The 21,877-nt window shown below is 38.9% G+C and overlaps 1 protein-coding gene across 5 annotated transcripts in view; it reads left to right on the top strand.

Annotated features, from left to right (window-relative positions):
- TNS3 (tensin 3) overlaps nucleotides 1-21,877 on the top strand; it is a 155,105-nt gene that overhangs the window by 126,250 nt on the left and 6,978 nt on the right. For all 5 annotated transcript variants that reach the window (XM_083856218.1, XM_083856219.1, XM_083856215.1 and 2 more), the window contains 7 exons: nucleotides 8,293-8,464; nucleotides 10,803-11,440; nucleotides 12,067-12,153; nucleotides 13,766-13,894; nucleotides 16,189-16,284; nucleotides 19,665-19,742; nucleotides 21,458-21,535. In XM_083856218.1, coding sequence (XP_083712344.1) covers nucleotides 8,293-8,464; nucleotides 10,803-11,440; nucleotides 12,067-12,153; nucleotides 13,766-13,894; nucleotides 16,189-16,284; nucleotides 19,665-19,742; nucleotides 21,458-21,535 — 1,278 coding nt within the window. The remainder of the gene's footprint in view (nucleotides 1-8,292; nucleotides 8,465-10,802; nucleotides 11,441-12,066; nucleotides 12,154-13,765; nucleotides 13,895-16,188; nucleotides 16,285-19,664; nucleotides 19,743-21,457; nucleotides 21,536-21,877) is intronic.

The raw sequence follows: 21,877 nt of genomic DNA on the forward strand, positions 1-21,877 counted from the left end.
ATCTTTGTGCTTGCTTCTCAGAAGTGTCAGAAAGTCAGGCCCAAGGTCTGTCCCTTCTTTCCCTCAGTTTGCCCCCTCTACCTTCATCCTTGCCTCCTTTCCTTTGGCTTTGCAGTGTATTTGTCAGCAGATATGAGTGGCACTTTGCAGTTCAGCACAGACGTCTTAGACCTGCATCTCCAACATTTCAAGCAATTTTAATAGATCATGAACTTTGGAGCACAAGGCTGATATTGTACTCTTTCCTTGGAAGATGCTTGGTCTTTCAGTGCATTCTGCCTGAAAAAAATATTACTGTTCATTGGAAGGTACCATTTATTTGCATATTTCATAGGTTATTTTCTTTTTCTTCTCTAAAACGATTGCAATTTTATTTTACAGTTTGATGAAAATTGTCACATTCAACAATGTGAATGTCTGAAATTCCATTATGACATAAACCATAAGAATGGAATTGTCTGTCTAAAGCCATTTTGCTAATTTGCTGTGTAAACTTAGTGTGGACATGTTAATAATTGTGTTCTAATTGTTTTATTGGTTTAATTTTTTTTCACCACTGAATGATCTGTGCGTAGAGATGGAATAGGGGTTCTCTTGTTTGTGCATTATGTACTGATAGTGATTCTCTCCTAAGAAGTGTTTTAGTAAATGTCACATTTTATGTGTGATCTGGAAGTCTTGAGGACATGCCTCTGCAGCTGATTTGCATTCCTAAGACAGCAAAGCTTGCTTAAAATCAGTAGCACAGCATCTGCAGGATCTTTAAAAATACGTGAAAAGACATATGCAACTGATTGCTTTAGTCCTTGGAGAAGTTTCATTTTTTCCCCTGATACTACTTGGGAGAAGGAAATGAATTAGTATAAGAAAGCCTTTCAGAAGGCTTTTAATAATAAGGATTTTATTGCTTTGAAAATGCTGGATTGTTAATTCTGTTCAGCAAATAGCAGTTATTTCTATTTTGGTGTTTGACTGAACGTATGATACCAAGTTACCTGTAAAACGGTCTAGTTATTTTCTCAGAAAAGAAGTCATATAGTACAGGCTTTACAGCCTTAGGGTGGGGCAGAGTGTGGTCTGCTAAATCATCCTTTTGATTCTGATCGATGGGCAGAGGGTAGGTGTAGTTCATTGTGTCAGCCCGTGGTTGCCTGGAGATGAACTGACACCTGGCACAGCTTCAGACGGTGCCTTTGGCTGTTATTGCCGCGCTGTTACGGGAGCTACAAGTTGCAGAACACAGGAATGTACAAATACACGCCCACCTTTGGCATGCATCTTGCCTGCAGACCAGTCTCCCCTGACGGTGGTGAAATGCCAGCCTTCCTCACCCAGTGCTTGCTGGGGAGGGCTGCTGTGCCAGTGATATTTCCCCAAGAGGTGCCATGGATGATTTACAGCTCTTGTTAAGGTACAAGGCAAGAATGATTTTAGGTTTTTTTTTAATTCTAAATACATTTGAAAGGCTCCCAGAACACAGTGAACCCTTTCTAAATGCACACAGTAAATTATTGGATGAAGTTAAAAACCTTCAATAAAGTGTACATCACATTTAATTACTAGCAGTTTGGGTTCTAACTGTTGAATATAAATTTTTTTTCCACCAAATAAATGTCTCTGAGAAATACTTCACCGCCTTTCCAGATGTGCTGTTTTATTTTCGAGATTGTCAGCAACTCCACTGTTGTATTTTCTGTAATATCTAAGCATGTAATACGTATTCCACTGAGATTCTTCTCAGATGAAGCAACTGCAGCTGATCTTTTTTTGTGCAGAGAGGTTAATACCTGGGTGCTAGAGCCACTGTCTTAATGACTTGCCCCAGTTTCAGCCTGACTGATGACTTGCAAAGAGAGTTCGTCCACTCAAATAGGCATTAGCAGAATCTCCAAACAATAGTAATTTTAATAGTGTCTTGTTCTTCACAGACATGAAAAATCCTGTTGCATTTTCTCTGCTTGGTACTAGTGGGGTTTTGAGAAGTGTGGGAACCCCAAGTGTCTCCATGTTGGTACATGACATGTATTTCTTTTAAATGAGAAGTGGAACTACTTATGTTGAATAGGAAAGCATGTACTGTGCAAAAGACACAATAAAGTTAATCCATTCCCTCACATCTGAAGTTGTAAAAGACAAGACTTTAGGCATCCTTTATTGATTTCTACATATTCTGTGAAAAGGAAGGAGCGGTGTGACCAAAATTGATGGGTTTGATATGTGGGAATAATTTGGTTCACTGTATTTTTGTGAAATTGAAAGCAGGATGTAACATGTTTAAAAGGTCAGAATTTCAGTAAATTTAATACTTTGACTGAAAGCAAGATGGAGTTTTGGTCTCTCTTACTAAATCTGGCACCTTTGTATTTGGAAAAGCAAGGGAGTGAAAAGGAAGATATAGTCTGTAAGAATCTTACAGTGCAAATAGGCTTGGAAAACTGGCTCAAATGATCCATTACTTTGGCTTTCTTCAGAGCAGTGTTTGTTTTCTCTGTCCATTTGGCTCTTTTGCTAGCCTCAGATAATTGTGAGGTAGTGAGCTCAGCGTTTTGGAAGCAGAACACTGAGTTAAAGCTCTCTTCCCCCAAAAGATGTAACTGAGAATCTTGATTTGAGTTTTCAAGCTGATATGATCCACATTAACTATCACCTTCTCATGAAAGGGCTACAAAGTTTGAAATGTATGAGAACCTACTAAAATAAAAGGTATGGTAGTGAAATGACTACTTTTCCTTCCCTGCTGTTGTTGGATGGTTGTTTCTAAAGGTGTGGGGTGATTGTGCCCTTCAGTTCCTGCAAGAAAAGAAAACATTTTTACCTGTCTTTTATCTGGACATGGTGTTGGTTAAGTGGTAGGGTTGGTGTTTTTTTTTTTTTTTTGTTTTTTTTTTTTTTTTTTTTTTTTTTTTTTTTTTTTTTTTTGAAGGGGGTGGGTGGGTGAGGGGCAGGTTCCTTTTTCTTCTTTGTTTCAATATGTTTAGTGGATTAAAATACAGGTTGATCTGTAAGGTCTTACTTTATATGGCTGTGTCATAGGCACACCCTGTGGTTTCTGCTTACAACTGAAAAAAGCCTGCAGCTTTTAGAGGATTTACCTGTTGCTGCCAAGTAGAAGAGTGAGTTGGATATTTTTGTACCTTACATGTTGGCACAATTAGTATTAATTTTTTTCCTTAATGTCATTTTTCAGTAGTGTGTGGTGCAAAGAGTCCAGCTCCTTTCTAAGATCCTGCCTTGAAAGTTGATCATCAGTGATAGTAAATGTAGGTCTGACCAGGGTGCTTGAAGAGCACATGAATATGACATGAACATACAAACATGAATGATCCTGGCTTTGTCACGTCACTTCTTGAAGTGGGGACCGACACTTTCACATTGTCAGTGTTTTCACAGCTGTAAATGGCATGGTAGGGGGCTCTGAACCAAGACGCACTGATGCTTTGCTTTCTTGTCAAATGTGGCAGGGGAATTAATTCTGTAGAAGCTATGAAATTGCAGAATTATTGATTCTGTGAGATAAAGGGTTAACAGCTGACCAGTGAACTCTACATCAGACAATGAGAGGACATAGCTGAAATATCCAGAAGGTTTGTTTTTAATTGAAGTAAAAACAAGGCTGCTTTCATGGGAAGTTCCTTTAAGATATACTTGTTTCTAGCCTGGGAAGAGTTGTACCAAGTTTGTGTTTTTTCTGCAGTTTTCATGCCTGGCTGTCAGTGGCTTTTCACTCCATGTTTAGTATTTTACACTTGTGAAAATGGGGTGTGAAATGTATCTGTGAGCATGACAGCGGTCCTTCCCTGGTGCAGTGAATGGAGCTCTAAAGGTAATAGCAGCAATCCAAGGCCCTAAACAGGGAAGAATCTAGCCTTGGTCCTTTAATTCAAGCAAATGCTGTGGAAGAAGGAGTGGAATTTGCTGTGTAAGTCTGTTACATTAATTCTTATGCGCGTAGTTGAGATTGTATTAGAGTGGGAGATTTTAAGCTATTTCAGAAGGAGTGCCACTCCCCTTCTTGTCTCCCGACTCTTGGTAACTGGATTCCAGTGACTCCCCAGTGTAGTCTGGTATCAGGAGAAAAGACACAGAGGCATGAAAACAAGCAATCATATGGAGATACACCTGGGATTTTAATTCCTATTCCTGTGGGGAATGCATTAACATCTTGCATTCAGAAGCAGAATCATCTCAACCTGCAGTGTAATTGGGAAGCATCTGAGCAAGTTCATGTGCAGAGGTGAGATGCCTGTTGCACTTGAGATTCTTTGTCAAATGCTGGTCTCTGGAGATGGGTCAAGTTGTGTTTCTGGAGAGGCTCTAGTAGTCTTCATATGTCAATTTAACCAGCATACCTTGACCAACATGGGTTTGTTTCTGACTCTGTACCAGTATGACGATGACTGTAATGTAGCTGATCTGGTAGAAAAATACAGATTCAGATGTCTGTAGCTTTTTCACACTAAACATTTCTGTAGTATTTCCTTAAAGTTCACTTCTATGGCTGTTATGAATATAGTTAAAGTCATGGTATGGTTAAAAGACAGTTTCTGTTAAAAGGCAGTTTTCTGTTTCCCTCATCCAGTTAAATGTTTGCTCTGTACAATGTGTGCTGTGCAGTGAATTCAGATGGTTTATAATCAGGGCACTAACTTGCAGATTATCTTGTTTCAGACATAAGTTTTAAGTACCTTGCACACTCCTCATTCAAGTAACAGCAGAACCAAACTCTGCCATGAATTGAAAGGAAAACAATATTCATTTTGATTTGTTTTCAGTGGCTTTTTAGGACGATTAAGACATTAGGAAGATTTCCTTATGGAAAAGATGCATTAGTGTGATCTTAACTCTTTGTAGGAATGGAACTGTTCCATGGCATCCTTGGTTTTTGGTTCTTTTCCCCCCTCCCTTATTCTTTGGAAGTGTATCAACTTGAAAGATAGTAATTAGAGATTGTTTCATCTTTGATTGTCTTACTGGCTTTCAGTAATGCCAGTGTTGAGGTCAGTAGGACTATTCAGGTGAATGAAGCTATTCAGATGCATGAGCATTTGTAGTATTATAGTCTTCTGTCATGGAAAACAGTGTGGTTGAGCCTGGACCTATGTGAATAGATGTTGGCTTTTTAATACTAATATAGAATAATTAAATGTAGTCCTCATTAGAGCTTGACTGGCTATTTAGGTGTACCTCTAAAAAATGAGGTGAAGCTGTTCCTGTATAAAGCAGTAATAGCATGCACATTAATCCTCATCTAAATGCATCTGTTTAACTATATCCTATAATTTTATGTCTAGTGTAATTAAGTTGAAGTTATTTTGTATTTCAGTCAGTTTAGAAACCAGTTACTCTAGTGCTGTTTGCAGACTACTAGAAAATAAAGGTTACAGTTGTTTTGCTTCTTTGTCTGTGTGGTGTGGACAAAGTCACACCTGAAAACTGTAGCTGCACAGGTGTCACAGTTTAAGCCCTGCCAGCAGCCAAGCCCAATGCAGTCACTTGCTCACTCTCCAACCCCTGGCACTGGAGAAAGAATTGGAAGGGTAAAAGATAGAAAACTCTTGGGTTGAGATGAAGGCAGCTTAAGAGGGAAAAGCAAAATCCCCATGCACAAAACCAACAAAAACAAGGAATTAATTTACTTCTTCCCATGGGAAGCCAGATGTTCAGCCATCCTCAGGAGAGCAGAGCCTATTACATATAATAGTCACTTAGGAAGACAAACACCATCACTCCAAATGTCCCCTCTCTCCTCCGTCCTCCCCCCACTTCGTATACTGACCATGATGTCATGTGGGCTGGAATATCCCTCTGGTCAGTTGGGGTCACCTGTCCTGGCTCTGTCTCTTCCCAACCTCCCATGCACCTCCAACTGCCTTGCCAGTGTGGCACTATGAAAAGCAGAAAAGGCCTTGGCTCTGTGTAAGCTCTGCTCAGCAATAACAAAAATATCTCTGTATTATCATTACTGTGTTAAGCACAAATCCAAAACAGCCACATACCAGCCACTGTGAAGAAAGTTAACTCTACCCTGGCCAAAACCAGCTCAACAGGTAAACCATGTGCTGTGCTGTGCTGCTAAACTACCTTTCAACCCCAGTTGTGTCTTTTTCTTGTCCTGTGAGCTGAAGGCACTCATGCCTTCCCATCAGGTCTATATACACACTGATAATATATCCCTGATCTTTCTTTTCTCCAGGCCATACAGTCCAAGCTGTCTGACACTCAGCCCCTGCTCCTGTAAAAGATGCTTCAGTCCCAGTCATGGTGTCTTTGTGACCTTGTGCGGGGTTTGTTTAAGCAAATCCCTGTCTTTCTTGTACTGAGGAGCCCATAAATAGGCACAGAGCTTCATTTGTGGCCTCTAATGCTAAGCAGAGAGAAAGGATCACCTCCCATGACGTGCTGACAACACTCTGTGATGCAGGCTGGGATACTACTGCCCACCTTTGCCATGGAGTTTTAGTGCTGGCTCATGGTCAGCTCATTGTCGATGAGAACCACCGAGTCTTTCTCCACAGAACTGTCTCCAGCCAGTCAGCCCCCAACATGGGCTGGTGCCACCAGTTATTCCTTCTCAGTTGCAGGAGTTTGTATTTCCACTTGTTGAATTTAAGAGTCTTTTTGTCCCATTTCTCCCACTTCTAAATAGCAGCACAACCATCTGGTTTGCCAGTGACTCCTCACAGTCTTCTGTTGTCTGCAAAACTTGCTGATGAAAATTTATCCCATTATGAATGTTGTCAGTGAAGGATGTTGAAGACTGCTGATCCTAGTAACAGTCCTGGGGTATAAAGCTATGACTTGCCTTTTAGTGGACTTGCTGCAGCTGATCACAAACCTCTAGGCCCAGATATTCACCCAGTTTTTATTAGCTCTCACTTCCACTTATCCAATCCCTGTTTTGTCAGCATGTTTTTGAGGATGTTATGGAAGACCAAAATAAAAGCCTTACTGAAGTCATTATAAGGAACATCCACTGCTCTTCCCTTAGCCACTAAGCTAGTCAGTTCACTAGAGAAAGTTATCTCAGTGGATATGTATGATTCCTCCTTTGTAAATTCATGCTGACAACTCTCAATCCTTTTTCTGCCATGTGTTTGGAAGTGGTTTCTAGGATTAGTTACTCCATCACCTTTCCAGAAATTGAGGTTATGTAAACCAAGCCTGCAGTTCCCTGGATTATCCTTCATGCCTTTCTTGGAGGAATGAGTGATACTTGTGCCCTTCTTGTTCTTAAGAATCTCTCCCAGTCATTGAGACCTTTTAAAGATCATTGAGAATGGTCATGCAGGGTATCAACCAGCTCCCCCTCAGCTTTGTGTGTTCAACCTCCCAGTCCCCAATGGACTCAAATATGTCCAGTTTGTTTTATATCTCCTTTGCTTAGTTCTCCTCCTGACAGTATGTTTTGATCCAAAATTTTTTCTGTGGTCTCAGGGCCTTGAGGTTCCCAAAGGCCTGTCTTACTGATAAAGACTGATATGAAGAAGGTTGTGTGTACCTCAGCGTCATCTGTGTCCTTATCCACCAGGTCCCCTGCCCCGTTCAGCAAGTGGGCTGAATGGGCTGGCAGAATTAAAAAGTGAAGATTGTGGGTTGGGATAAGAACAATTTACTGAAAAGAGCAATGAGATGAGAAAATAAACACTAAGAACAACAATACTAACATGCAAAAATGCACACCAAAGAGACCCTCCAACTTGCTACTGCCACCACCTCACTGTGCTGGTGTCACCTTTCTTCTGCCGTGCTTTCTTAACCAGAAGGGACCCTTTCTCCCTGGAAGAGACTCCCTTCCCCCACCCCCAGCAATGACATGAGCTGGTATACAATAACTCCAGGTGCTGGCCATGCCCCCTACCGCGTACTGCAGAAATGAGCTCTGTTGTGGCTGGGACCAGGACTCCCAATTTTCTACTGGTATTTTAAGTGCAAATGGTGCACTCGACTAGACATACCTGATTAACACTGTGGACTGTGAAATGAGAAACATCTTGGAACAAATGGTCCATTCTCCTCTTTAGGGCTAGAGAATGTATTCTGGAGAACTGATCAAACAGTTTGAGTGTAGCAATTCTGTAATCTCTATTCCCTCTGCTATTTGACCTGGTGGATGTTTTCAGCAATCAACATAATTTTGTGAAATAATACCTACTGTTCAAACAAACAAAAACTCTTCCTTATAATCTTATTAAGAGAAAACCAGACTATTTTACAAACACTTGTTTTCAGTACAAGGTTCATAAAAATGCATGTTGTTTTTAAATTTGCATTTCCTTTTTTTCTTGGCTGCAGAATCTCAAAGTTACACGGAAGCCATTAACCTCTCTATGATGATGTCTGACAGCACCGTGGGCACTAACTCGTCTTTGCTGAGGGCCAACATGCAGACTGATCCCTCCTTTCAGCAATGCTTTACATCTTCATGTACTGTTGCAAGTAGCAGTCCTATTCCAGGGGCAGAAAGGTAGGAAAATATTCTCCTACATGATTGTTTACTTCTCATAATGACAATTCCCAGCCAAGATGTTATGCTTGCATCTTCATTGCAGACTGTTTTCCAAGAACTTTGAGGTGGGTTGTGACATTTAATGTTGATGTTGTCCATTTGCTGGATTTTAGCCCATACACAGGTGTTACTTTTATATCAGGGACACAGATGGCTTTGAAGATAAGTGGGAACAAAAATAAATAGAATTTTATAGCTCAGTTATGTTATTTGTGCTAGCATAAGCTCATATATATTTTTCTGTGTGTTTAACTGGCTTCTTTGATGTTTTACTTAAAGCTGTGTCATTAAATTTCACATTGGAATAAGGTGTATATGAGAGAAGAGGAGCACTCTTCTCACTGCCAACATATGTTTTTAGTCAGTAAAATGTCAGTAGATTTGCTTTGGTGGTGTGTAGCTGATTCCCTTGCAACTGCTCAGCAGGCTTAGAAATTTTTATTTTTTTATACTTACATTGTGGTAAACATGTAGGGCTCTGGACAAGAGTGTGAATAGTGTAAATGTATGAAGTAATCCTTGTCCAAAGGAGCTTACAGCATAAGCTAAGAAATGGCAAGAAACAGCAAACAAGGAGTCCCTAGTTACTTTTAGAATGTTCAGAAGACAATGCATGGTCAGGCATTAGCTGTGTGCTGTATTTACTCAAAAGGCAAGGTGGTACATTACATGTGAAGAAGTTACCTTTTCTATCACTCTGCAAAAACATCCCTTTCTGGCTAATAGTCCTTTTCTTGTTTTTGGTTATTTGGCTACTTTTTCACAGTAAATATTTGGAAATACTTCTGATGGGAGTTGTCAGAGTGTCAGTGAGAATTTCAAGCATGTTATTACCTATTTATCTTTTATTTATCTTCCAATCCAATTGGCTTAATTTTCAATCAGTGCTGACACTGTGAAAGAATGTTTTGGTTTTGTGATTACGAATGTGAACTGTAAGACAGAACAAAATATGTTGGTATTTGCTGCAGAGGAGGCAATGTAACAGTTACAAGTGGATATGTATTCAAAGCTTATCAAAGCAATTCAGTCATTATCAAGTTTACATTCCTACTTCAGACTTTATCTAGAAAATTTTGTTCCCTTCTTTCTAAATACTTTTTCTATTTTTTTTTTAATTTCACCTAGGAGATAGCTACAGCTCTAGACTTTTTTTTTTCTTGCAATGAAGTCTTCTTCAATTTGCTTCCATTTCTTTAATGGCCTTTCTAATTTGAGCTGTTTAAATCTACTAGCATTCATTTCCACAGCTCTCTTTTAAGTAAAAATCCTTTATTTTTTGATATGTATCTTATGTCAGCTTTTTGCCTTTGCATTTCCCAATGAATTCGTTCTCTCTGGATTTGGTAATATTAGTAATATTTTCCAGCTACAGCCTAAGGGCATTTCATTTTTAAAAGCAATGAGACAACAAACTTTTATTAGATGATTTAATCAAGAGCTTAGTTTCTCTTGTTTGGAAGGACTTTCTTTTATTTTTTACTTGAAAAGGTAGAATTGCTACTCAGTAGACAAACAGAATGTTTACTGTTGAATTTTTCCATTGTCAAATAAATTAACCACTGGACCTGCCTCCTTCTTTTTTTTTAATTTAATTTTATTTTTTTTAATATATATAAATAGTATTAAAATAGACATGGTCTGCAAGTTATTCTGTGTGAACTGTGTTCTTACCATTATCATAGTTAGTGATTTATTGTGTGGTGGTGCATAACCGCCTCAGGCCATTTCTTTTCATTTTTATTCTAGTGAGCATGAGACACTCTGCATGTAAGAACTCGTATGGCCATGTCAGGTTTCTTCCATAAATCTCTATTTCTATGCAGCTTTGGCCTAAGAAATTGTTGCCTTCTGCTATTTTTCAGGTAGCACTTTTGCTCATCAGGACCACTGTTCGTGAAGCAGTGCTGCAAACTAAACTGATTCGTATCAAAACTAACCCCCTCAAATAGGGAGATGGAGAAGTATTTTTAAATGTCATTAATTTCATGGACTGGTTTACAGTGCAAACTCAGAAACTATCCCATCAACGTGGCTAGGTGGAGGGTGAGATAAGGCAGAACATAATGACCTGCATTGAAGGAGTGACTGGTCAGGATAAGGCTGGAATCTCTTGATCCAGCTGCATTACCCGGTCCAGCATTTTTTCAAAGAGCACCCTGAGGTTTTTGTCCTGGGTGTGATATTTCATTGCTTTCAATGATCACTGAAGTATGGGTTGTATGGTAACATTTTAAGGGAGTGATTTGGCTGTGGTTTTATTTTCGAGTTTAATTTTTGTCTTTTTTTTTGACAGCTCTTCTGCAGCAGAATGTCCTTGGCTTGAAAGCAGCTCTAAAGCTTCCCTGTCAACCCAGTATTCAATGGGAAACACCAGGCAGCCAGGAGGTTACCTTGTGCCCTCTGAATTTTCAAGTGCTGTGCAGGATGTCTCCCTCCTGTCTCATTTCCAAACTCCAGGACTGCAAGTTGTCACTCTGAGCAACCTGGAGAGTTCACCAGCAGAGCCACACCAAGAACATCTTAGCAGCAGCAGTACCCGTGCCTACCTGAGCTATAGTGGTCCCAGGGACAGTAGCTCCCTCCGAGAGGAGACACAAGCTACTTGCATAGGCAATGCTAGCACGTCTGAAACCCTGACCTCGCCAGTGGCAAGTGCTGATGACAATGACTTTTTGACACAAAACTTTCTTACAGCGGCGTCTGGACACAACAGCCAGAACAGTGCAGTTCTGCATCACCATGGAGGGAACCTACATGCTCAACCTCCTCTTCCAGAGAAGAAGAGGTCCTCTGAAGGAGAACGTTCCTTTGCCTCTGTCTCACCTTCTTCAACTGGCTTCTCTAGCCCTAACAGTGGAAGCACAATCAGCATTCCCTTCCCAAATGTCCTCCCAGATTTCTCAAAAATGTTAAGCCCTTCCCCAGTGCCAGGTAGGTTCTGTATCAGAGAAATGCAAAATACATTAGATTTTACATGGGTTTCTAAAAAGAATTTTTAGGGTTTTAAAAGTGGAGAGGAAAAAAGGTAGTGGAATGAAAATGGCACAGAGGACTTGAATGATTGCAGTAAATGGTGTGAGTTCACTGGTTTTGGATGCATTATTCAGAAAACAAGGCTTCAGATTTCTTCCTGTGCTTCCTAGAAGTCAGTCACTGAGCAGCTGACCTTTTCAGCTATCAGACTACAGTGGACCAGTGCTGAGTCCAATTTCTTTTAAAAAGGACTGGCTTCTCTGCACCTTTTAGATTTGTGCAGAGAAGAGTTAAAAATGTACATGTGTGTTCATTGGGCCCTGTTGAGAAATTTGTATTTAATACAGCTTTATAACTAAAAGTTTTTAATATTTTATGGATTTTGCAAAATGAAACTTCAAACATGCTTTCAGAATTTTAGTGTGTGTTGTTATATTTGCTGGTTCTAAAAGAGCTCAGTTTCTCTAAATTGTCCTAATAATGAGTTTTTTGAGTAATCATGGTGATTAGAAATTGTAAAGAAAAGTAAAAGCACTTCCATATTTAAAAGAAATTCTTGACTTTTTTTCCCTTTTATTTCACAGAAAACACAGCTGATAAACATGTGACTGTAAAATTCGTTCAGGACACATCCAAGTTCTGGTATAAGCCAGATATTTCAAGAGAACAAGGTATGTCAGTTGATACGTATTCTGGCATATCCATTTGTGGAAAAGCTAGTTGGTGAAGTCTCAATTTTAGATTCCTACCTGATCTGTAAAAGAAATATTAAACCTAGAAGGGTCACAGACAACCCCTCTTAGTTTCTTTTGTTGAAAGGCTGAAGTTAAGTGTGGAGGGCAGTCAAATAGTCCTGAAAAATAAGTCTTTAAATGTGAAGAAAAATACCTGACATGATGTATGTCTAGAGAGGGAAGTGGATATAAAGCAATTTTAAACCTAACAGATTGAAGAAATGAAACAAAGATCTTCCCAAACTTTTAATATGTCTCTTTTCATCCTTGAAATAAAACCTATTTTTAAAAGTGTTTTAAGGTACTGCTGCTGAGGAAGGGAGCATTTGTTCTTTTTTCCCAGTGTTTAATAGACTGCTCCTGTGACAAATCATGACTGTATCCCTTTGTATTTTGAAGTATTACGTACTGCTTCATTGCAGGGATCTGTATATTCATCCTTGTCCTCTCTAAACAAAACATATTGTGAAAAAAGATTCTTTCCTTTGCCATGTGACAGATGAAGAATAGAATGCATACATGTTTGCTTTACTCATTTTGACAGAAGAGATAATTATGTCTGCATTTTCCTGATTTTTTTTTTTACTTCCCCCTTTTTCATGAAAAGAAACTTTGCTTTGTAAACATCACTCAGGCCTTGCAAAATATGCCTTGGTGCCCATATGTGTAATATCCACGTTCTGTGTTAACAGTCAGTTAGAGTCCAGTGTCAAATTTGGTCTTTTTCTAGGGCTTCTCTGAAGGTGTGCTGATGGTTGGAAATCCTAGAAACAAAGTAAACTGGTATAAACAAGTATTTCTAAGAAGTTTTTGGGGGGAGGAAAGAAAGCAAAGTACAAAGATTTTATTAAGATCAATCGTTAGATTAACTTTCTGTCTGTTTTCAAAATAAGTTTAAAATTTTGGGCTACTAGATTTCATGGACTGCAATTGACATGTGCAAAGCAGCAGCAATGTCCCTGAAAGTGTTTCTTCTTGGAGAGGACTTCATATTGCACTTTCAAAAAGATCCCAAAATACAGATAAAAATATTTCAAAGTCAAAGAGCAAAATAAAACATTCCTGCCTTTAAAACTCCTAAGGCAGTAAGGTGGCTTTGCAGAGACGAAGTTGGTGATGGATGAAAATGAATCTATTCTGCCTGTTGAGGCTGAATAGGAAGTGAAAAACAACACTGTCTAGTCAGTATGGGGATCGCAGAGAGCTGTGCAGTCTTTTAACAAATTGACAAAATCTAAGCAGAAGTGGACTTGCACTGGTTGTAGGAATTCTGGTGGGACCTGAGCACTCTTCTCAGTTCAAAAATCAGTGAAAATCATGATTCTTCAGACTTCTTTTATAATAAGTATCTGTGAGATTTGGACAAGATGTTTCCACTCAGGTCCCCCAAATATGTTTGATTGTGTTCTGTTTTACAACAATGAGAATAAAGGAAAATATCTTACTTCTTCTGGTGTCCTATTCATTATACATTTGCACTTCTGTACTTTTTGAGTGTGTGTATTGTTCTTGAACTGTTTTTCTCACTCTTTGCTGGAATCTCTTGCAGCCATTGCTGTTCTCAAGGAAAAGGAACCTGGGTCTTTCATTGTTCGAGACAGTCATTCTTTCCGGGGGGCCTATGGGCTAGCAATGAAAGTTGCCACACCACCTCCTTCTGTGCTACAGTTAAAGAAAGGTACTTCTATATGTTATTAAACAAGCTATATATAGTAGGTAATCCTTATTGGTGGGTAGTAATCTGTTGGAATCTTCCCCTCTTCTCATAAGTGCAACTTGAATTGCAGGCTACATTTGATGTGTTCTTAAATGAGACTGGATACGATGCCTGTTGTACTGTATGGTTTCACCATGACTTGTGTATTGTGGCTGTGCATGTGTTTTACCTCATCAACCTAATAAAAAATCAGTGTCATCTTAGCAATTGGTCTTCCCTAGCAATCAGAAATCTGCATCGCATTCACAGGCTACAATTGGCTGGAGTGCTGAATATTTTTGATCCCAAAATTTTGTTTCAAGACAGTTCTATTTCAGATATAAATCTGAGGAGATTCCTAAGGATAATTGTTTAAAAGAAGTGGTGATTTATATACCTACTCTGTCAGCTCCAATGCCTCCATATTTAACTTGTGCCTGATGGTTGTGAAACATAACATGAGAAGAACATGCAGAAATCATTAATTGGTATATGGAAACTCAGCAGCCAACATCTGTAGTGTTCTTGGTTCCATTTGTACTACTGCAAGGTTAGTGGAGTGGTTTTTATTGCTGCTGGTTTTCTTTTACAAAGCTTATTGTGTTTCATTAGTACATAATGACTGGTGAGGTCAAGCAACTAAGATTACAGGAAAGTGTTTATTCTTAGTGCTGTTTTTATGGAAGTATGGTTTTGGCTGTTTTGGTTTGGGGTTTTTTTTGTTTGGCTGTTGGTTTGGATTTGCTTATTCTGGGGCAAGGTTAGCAGTTCACCTCTGTTACAGTAACACTTTAAATCTGTTTTAATCTGGTATCCTGAAACAATTTTTTAATAACGACTTGCCATGTAGTCTTTTTGTTGCCAGTAAACATCAACAGAACCACTCCAATGGCTTACTTAATGAACTCAATGTAGGTGTGCTGGGGTGATGATAACAACAACTAGGAGACTAACTGAAAGTGGCTGCTAGGTGTTTTTAGTAGTCTTTTCTTATCATCATTGGTGAAGTCCAGGAAGACATGAAAGCTCAAACTCTGCCAGCCTTTCAGAGACAGTTTATGTTAGTAGTAGTAAGACTAACATTCTTCCACTTCTCACTTCATGATACTTAGCTTTTTTGATTTCCACTGTTAATCCCAGAAGGCACAGATTGGTTCTGTTCCCTGTAGTGTTTCTAACTCCAGGCTTCCCTTTCCCACATACCTTGTAGTCATTTGTTTTTAATTTGGTGAGAGCATAACAGCAAACAGTATGCTGTTTGAGAAAGTGATCAGTGCAATATTTTCTTGTGTAGCAGATTCTGCTGTCCATATTAATGCATTCATTTGTATTGGCCTGAAAGTCAATCCTTGAGGGGTTTCCTGGTAGATCAAAGTGAGCACATGTGTTTTTTTAACTTTTTGTTAAGGTTTGAATGGTTTGATAGTTTCATCTTGTTGGTATGGAATAACCTTTTAATTATTTTGAGAAGGATTCGTTTTGTGCTCAGGTATGAAATACTGTGAATCCATCTTTCAAGAAATACTTAAGTTGTCTTAATTATATGTCTACATATATATGTATATGTTTAAAAGGATGTTAAATCTTGAGGGAATTTTTACATGTCCCTTGGACTTGGAATCTCCTCTTTTCATCCAACTCTGCAATTTTGGTTTGTCTTAGATTTCTGAGATTAAAACTGTCTTAAAATCTAGTGAAACCTTAGTGCTTCACGTAAATGTTTGTTTTCAGGAGCAGAGACTTAGCATAAAACTGCAGAAATTTGGAAATTTAAAAATTCGCTGAGGGAATTCCCATCATTACCTTTGTGTAGCTACATCTACTCTTTTAATCTGGAAAACTTCTGTGAACAGATATGTCACTAGAAATTGGAATATTTTTTCATACTTTAACTTTCTTGTCACTTTGGATACAAGTTCTTTTAATGGGCAAATGCATCAAAATTTCTAACCATTCATTTTCCAAATTTCTGTTCCTGTGTGTAGCTGGGACCATACTTGGACTTTCTTGGACAACAGTGTATATTTGGATGTCAGTCACTTCTGAATATAAAACCATTTCCTCTGGCTGTCTAAAGTGAGCTGTTTGCATATTTGTTTTTTGCAAAATGGCCTTTTAAGTACATCTTATAACTCGCAGAGTAGGTCTAATTGTATTCTTTGCATTTTGTATATAAAACATTTAGTGGTAATGTGGAAAAACTGCTTCATAAAGATCTAGTTTGTGAAATGTGTCTGTTAATTGCCTATTTTCATGAGCTTTCTTTTTCGACACAGTTGGAGATTTGTCAAATGAACTTGTAAGGCATTTTCTGATTGAATGTACTCAGAAGGGGGTACGCTTGAAAGGATGCCCAAATGAGCCATATTTTGGTAAGTACTATGCATCACAGGGACAGAGAAAATGGAGATAGTTGGCATTTGCCAGTGCTGACTTGAATGGAATACAAATGAGAGACTACTTTGTTTGAGTCCTAATGACTTCTGTAGGAACCCATTCCAAGCCCTTTTACATTAGGCAAATATGCAGGGCACAGATGCACATGACCAAGCTTCAAACAGTCAAACTTTTGTTTGTCTACTACTACCAATGTTGCTGCAGAAAGCTGAGCTAAATCATTCTTATCATCCTAATTGATTCAGGACCTTTTGTTCTGTGTTACACTTATGCTGCATATCAGGTGGCTAAAAATGACACCTGAGTGAGATAGTTGCAAAGTACATTATGCTATGTCAGCCTACCTAGTGTAATATGATGGAAGTACAATACCTGTAATGGCAAACAGCCAGAGACCTACCTAGCTGTTCACTCATTTGCTTTCCACTCATTTGGGGTAGCAGGGGAAAATAGAGTAGGAAAGCTTATGGGTTGAGATGAAAACAGGGAGATGCTAACCAGTTACAGGGCAAAAGAAACTCAACTTAGGAAAAAATATTTTAATGTTTTTCCAATTAAAATTGATATTTAGGTAGTCAGATGTTGAGGGTTACATTCAGTGAAGGTAGCTGGGTTTGCAAGCTGGAAGTGCAAACTGCAGATTGATCTATGGGTGTCCCAGGCAAGAGGCTTTGCATAACAAAGGGTCCAGGGACCTGTGTGGCCTGGTGACCAGATACTCAAGAGGTGCAGCAGCAGCCAACCCCCAGATTTCTTGCCCTTAGACTGTAAGGGTATCTCTTCTTGTAGGCACCCAGTTTGAGCTGTTATTGTGTTACTAAGTTGTTGCACCAGAATTAAATTAGGGATCTGGAAGTCTGAGACTCTGCTAAGGGAAACCTGGGAATGAGTTTGTGAGAAAACATCTGACTTTAAGTGTGGGGTGTGTAGCTGTGAAGTGGCTTTGAGTACCAGCTCAGGTTGGTGCTAGAGTGACTGCCAGAGTGCCTCCTGGATGGTTAGACTGGGAAGTTCCCTTAACATGAGAAACAAAAACAAGTATTAAATAACACTTTTCCTTCCCCTTTTCCAAGCTCAATTTCACTGCTTCCTTCCAGACTCCTCATGCCCACTGCAGTGGGTGTGACAGCATACGGTCATTACAGAACAGTTCCTCTGCTTCATCCCTCTCCCAGTTTTTCCTTCCTGGGGTGTTGCCTTTCCCTGTAGGTTGCCATCCTGCAAGAAAAAATCTGCTTCAGCATGTGGTCTCTGTCAACCACAGAAAATGTCCCATCTGTTCCAATGTGAGCTCCTCCTGAGGTTACAGAGTGGGGGGTGGCAACTTTGGTACCCAGAGCATCTCCTTCTCCTCTGTCCATGGCATTCCCTCTGCTGTGTCTCACTCAGCCTTTTTTCCACAGGTGTCCTGCAGTGGGTCTGCTGGAATGGGCTGTGTTTGGCATAAAAAGCCCCTGAATTCTACCCAGAGGTCATCCTGTAGCCTTCCTACCCCCCGTTACAGGCCTTGTCACATACACTAAATACACCTGTGAAAGGGTCATCTACCGTAAAATTAACAGATTAAAATTAAAGTTGAAATTAAAGTTGTATTTAAAATAAAGGTGGATTGAAGTTTATCAATATTTGGCATGAGACTTATCTTAAATCAGATTTTTTAGTCCGTTCCTACTTCAGTCTTGAATTCCATGTTTAGGCACCTATGTGGCCCTACTAGTCACTTACTTTGAGCATCTCCTAGTCTTTCAATGTGTGCAGCCCGTGCTGGTTTGAAAATAAACCAGAGTGAGAGATGAACCCCACACAAATACCTTGAGAGCAGGTTGGAGTAACAATTTAATAAAAAATATTAGACTAAATGCAGTGATACAGAAAAACTGGCTTAAACTCACAAAATCAGAGTACAGCCTTGAGCCCTGTTGGTCAGGGTGGTGGTCACAATCTGATTAAGCACTGGTTGCAGTCCTGCTGAGGTGATGATTGCAGTCTTGTTGAAAGTGATGGTCCTGTGAAAGGTCTAGTCCTCCTCTGAGTCTGTTGAGCAATGGTGGTGGTGCCCCAAGTCCCCAAAACCAGAGATGATACACAGGCTATGATTGATACAGGGGCTACCTCCCTCAGGATGGGGAGTTTCACAATGGAATGATGCAATACTCGTGTCCATGGTGGCCCCTGAGGAGAGACAACTCCCTCAGGATGGGTGTAGTTACCACAGCTGAGTTCATTGTGAAAACCAGGAAACATTGCCTTGCAGGATTTGCCTCTTTTCCCTTATCTCACACCCAGCCTGCAGTCTGTGGAGTTGGGTGGGCACTGGGCAGCTGTTAAAAACAACCCACTGTTAACACTTTATCAAGAATTATGTAGTAGAATACATGGCTTGGTTACACCCCACTTTGTAACCCAGGACACAGCCTCAAAACTGCTTCACAAAGTAGGTGAACAGGCACTATTACACATGTTTATGGGTAAGATAGTGAAGGACTAATAGTATCAATCTGTCTTTGAATTTCTGTAAGACCATTGTAGAACTGGGTCATCTTTCCGTTTCAAAGAAATTTTTGGTGTAAAGATGAGGTTGGTTTTGGTTCAACTGAGATTTTTCTCCAGCACATGATTATAATGTTTGCTGCTTTTAGTAAATGGTATTGAAGGATGGCTTTTTGTACAGATTGATGAATATTATGTCTTCCTCTCACTCTTTAAAGTCTCACATGCTAGTATCAAAGATAACTAAGGTTGAATTACTTCAGTTACGCCGAGACCAAATTGCAAGAATGAATAAAAAAGAAGAATCATTTAATAGAGAATGCTATGTACATCACTGCTGCATTGAATGGAAGAGATTTTACCTGGACTGTCTTTTATACTTTCTGAAGTACAAAATAGAGGAGCTTATAGACAGAACATTAGATGAAGAAGACTAGGTGGTTAAGAGGTAGAAGTTGCTTTTCTTACCTCATGTGCTCTTACCACCTTCATAAGAATTTACTACAATTAGTGTAGCAGAAGTTGAGAGCATCGAAAAGAATTTATTGACTTCTGTATTTGTACTGATTTTGTCATTTTTGTGCTTTCTTCATTTGAAGCACAGACATTTAGGTTAGGATCTAAGCAGTGTATTTAAGAGGGAAAGGGAACATATAATTGTGATTAATGAGTTCAAGAAGATCTTGGCTTAGGTCCCAAGAGATTTTTAAAGGGCAGTGGGGGCTCTTAGTCTGTAAAACACTTGAGAGCAAACTTCACTTAACTTAACTTAACTTAACTTAACTTAACTTAACTTAACTTAACTTAAGTGTTCTTGTTGTCTACCAAGTTAACTGTGCATGTCTTGTTACTCTTCTTACCACAGGGAGTTTGACAGCTCTGGTGTATCAGCATTCCATCACTCCACTGGCATTGCCCTGCAAGTTGCTCATCCCAGACAGAGGTATGCTTGTTGAAGTACAGAAGATATATTCCCAGCCAAGTTTTGCTTCAAAGTGTCAGTGTCTGAAGGCAGGTGAATGTATTGCAAGTTGAGATCTAAGCAAAAATGCACCGAGGAGGAAGCTATGTTGTTGTCTTCAGTATTGGTGATGACCATTATCTAGAGTGTTTTTGAGCATGCTGGTACTGTGATATTCCAGTCATAAACATATATTCATCATGGAAATCCATGCACTAATTTACCATGTGGGAAGACAAATGTACTTCTTAGACATGACATTATGCCAAGTGTATGGTTAAGTTTAACCACTCATTCAGGTGTGAATAGCAAAAGGACAAGTATATAAAGAATAGGTGGTGCCCTGAGTGCGGCACTGGCAGGAAGAGTGTAGCAAATTGCACAGGTTAAAATATTGTTTAAATGATAAAAAAGCCTATGTTGCTTCATGTGTTTATGATTCTAATTTTGTTTATACTGATTTCATAAACCACTCTGTGACAAAAAACCAAAATGCTCATGCTTGTGCAGTAAGCCAGTTGTCTGATATTCTCCCACATGAAGTTAACTCCAGACACATTATTGAAATACTAAATGTTCTTGTAGTTTATGACTTTAAAGGGTTTTTTGAACCCTTTAAACTTTTGTTACAGACCATATGTTAATGTATAAAAATAGCATTTGATTTATGCGAATACATCAGTGAAACCATTTTAGTACAAAAATATGCCGTGGTAGATGTGACAAGAGATCTCATGCATTTATATGGCGAAACATCATGGTAGTTGGCTTTTTCTCTTTATCTCACTCACCTAAAGATGGAAAACTTACTCTGTTTTTCCAGAGGTACAGGACTGGAACATTTGCCTTGTCTTGAATAAACATACCACAGTGATTTTTTTTTTAAAATTTATTTATCAGTCTGATTTGATCGTGCATTTTAAGATGGTCTTCTGTAGTTAATGACAAGATACAGTGCCTGGAGTATTTAAAATGTTTGGATAACTGTAACTCTAGCCATATGAATAGTCACAAACTGTATTATGGCTCTCTTCTTCATTTGATTATATTCAAAGATGGCATGCCTCATGCTAAATGCAGTAGCAAGTGAGATCTTTTTACATGCATTTATATACCTGAAATAACATGTTAGTAGACAGTTTTCTTACTACTTTTAACAATCAGTTGGGAAGTAAATGTTCCACTGCTGTCTTAATAGGCCAGATGGGTTTTTTTCAGCTTAAGAAGAAAGTTGTGTTGTCATCCTCTGAATCAAAATATAATTAATTTATTTCATCATGGTTACACAAAGTCTTTCTGTATAAATTAGTGTAAATAATACAAATCAAATTACATAATTAAAATCATACTATTAAAGATACTTTCAGGCTGTAGTGAGGAAATATACCCATAAATATTGTCTTAATGTGTCATTGTGTGAGTTCCTCCAGCATATTCCTTTGTTATGTCTTTTATTGTTAAAAAATAAAGGTTAAGCATCCCACTTGCAGTGCTTGAGGAAAAAAAACAAAACCTGATGCAGCACAAAACTTACATAAATTATTATAATTGCAGATAAAAGGTGGTTTCATGTTTCTGGCCAAGAGTTGTCCAGTAGATGACATCACAGTTACAATGGCTAAGCTCATACATGAGTGTGGACTTCGATTTGTTGATTCAGGTCCATACATGACATGGACAGTGTTTTCTGTTTGCAGATCCCTTGGAAGAGAAAGCAGAAACTTCTCCACAAACTGCTGCAAACTCAGCTGCGGAGCTTCTCAAACAGGGTGCAGGTCTGTTGAACTTTTATCCTTGTATTTGACTGTTACCAAAGTTTGTATCTTACAGGCTGGGAGAAGCCAAAGCTTAGACTGGATTAAAGGATATGTAAAGGTAACAGTTAAATTTATTGTGCTAGGTAGAAGTGTAAAGGGCACTGTGAGGATAAGTATCAGTTTTTTTCTGTTTTCTGAAACCAGCTCCTATGTTCTACAACCCTGTATTTGGTTTTCAGTCGTGTCTCGTGAGAATATGAGGTATACGTAGGTTACTTCAAACATGGCAATTTTTAAGCAGGACATTGCTTTCATAACTCATAAACTTTGAGAGGATATTTTCAGCCTGTGGTTGGAGAG

The sequence above is a fragment of the Zosterops lateralis genome (assembly GCF_965231275.1).
Source record: "Zosterops lateralis genome assembly, chromosome: 1".
Taxonomy (NCBI): domain Eukaryota; kingdom Metazoa; phylum Chordata; class Aves; order Passeriformes; family Zosteropidae; genus Zosterops; species Zosterops lateralis.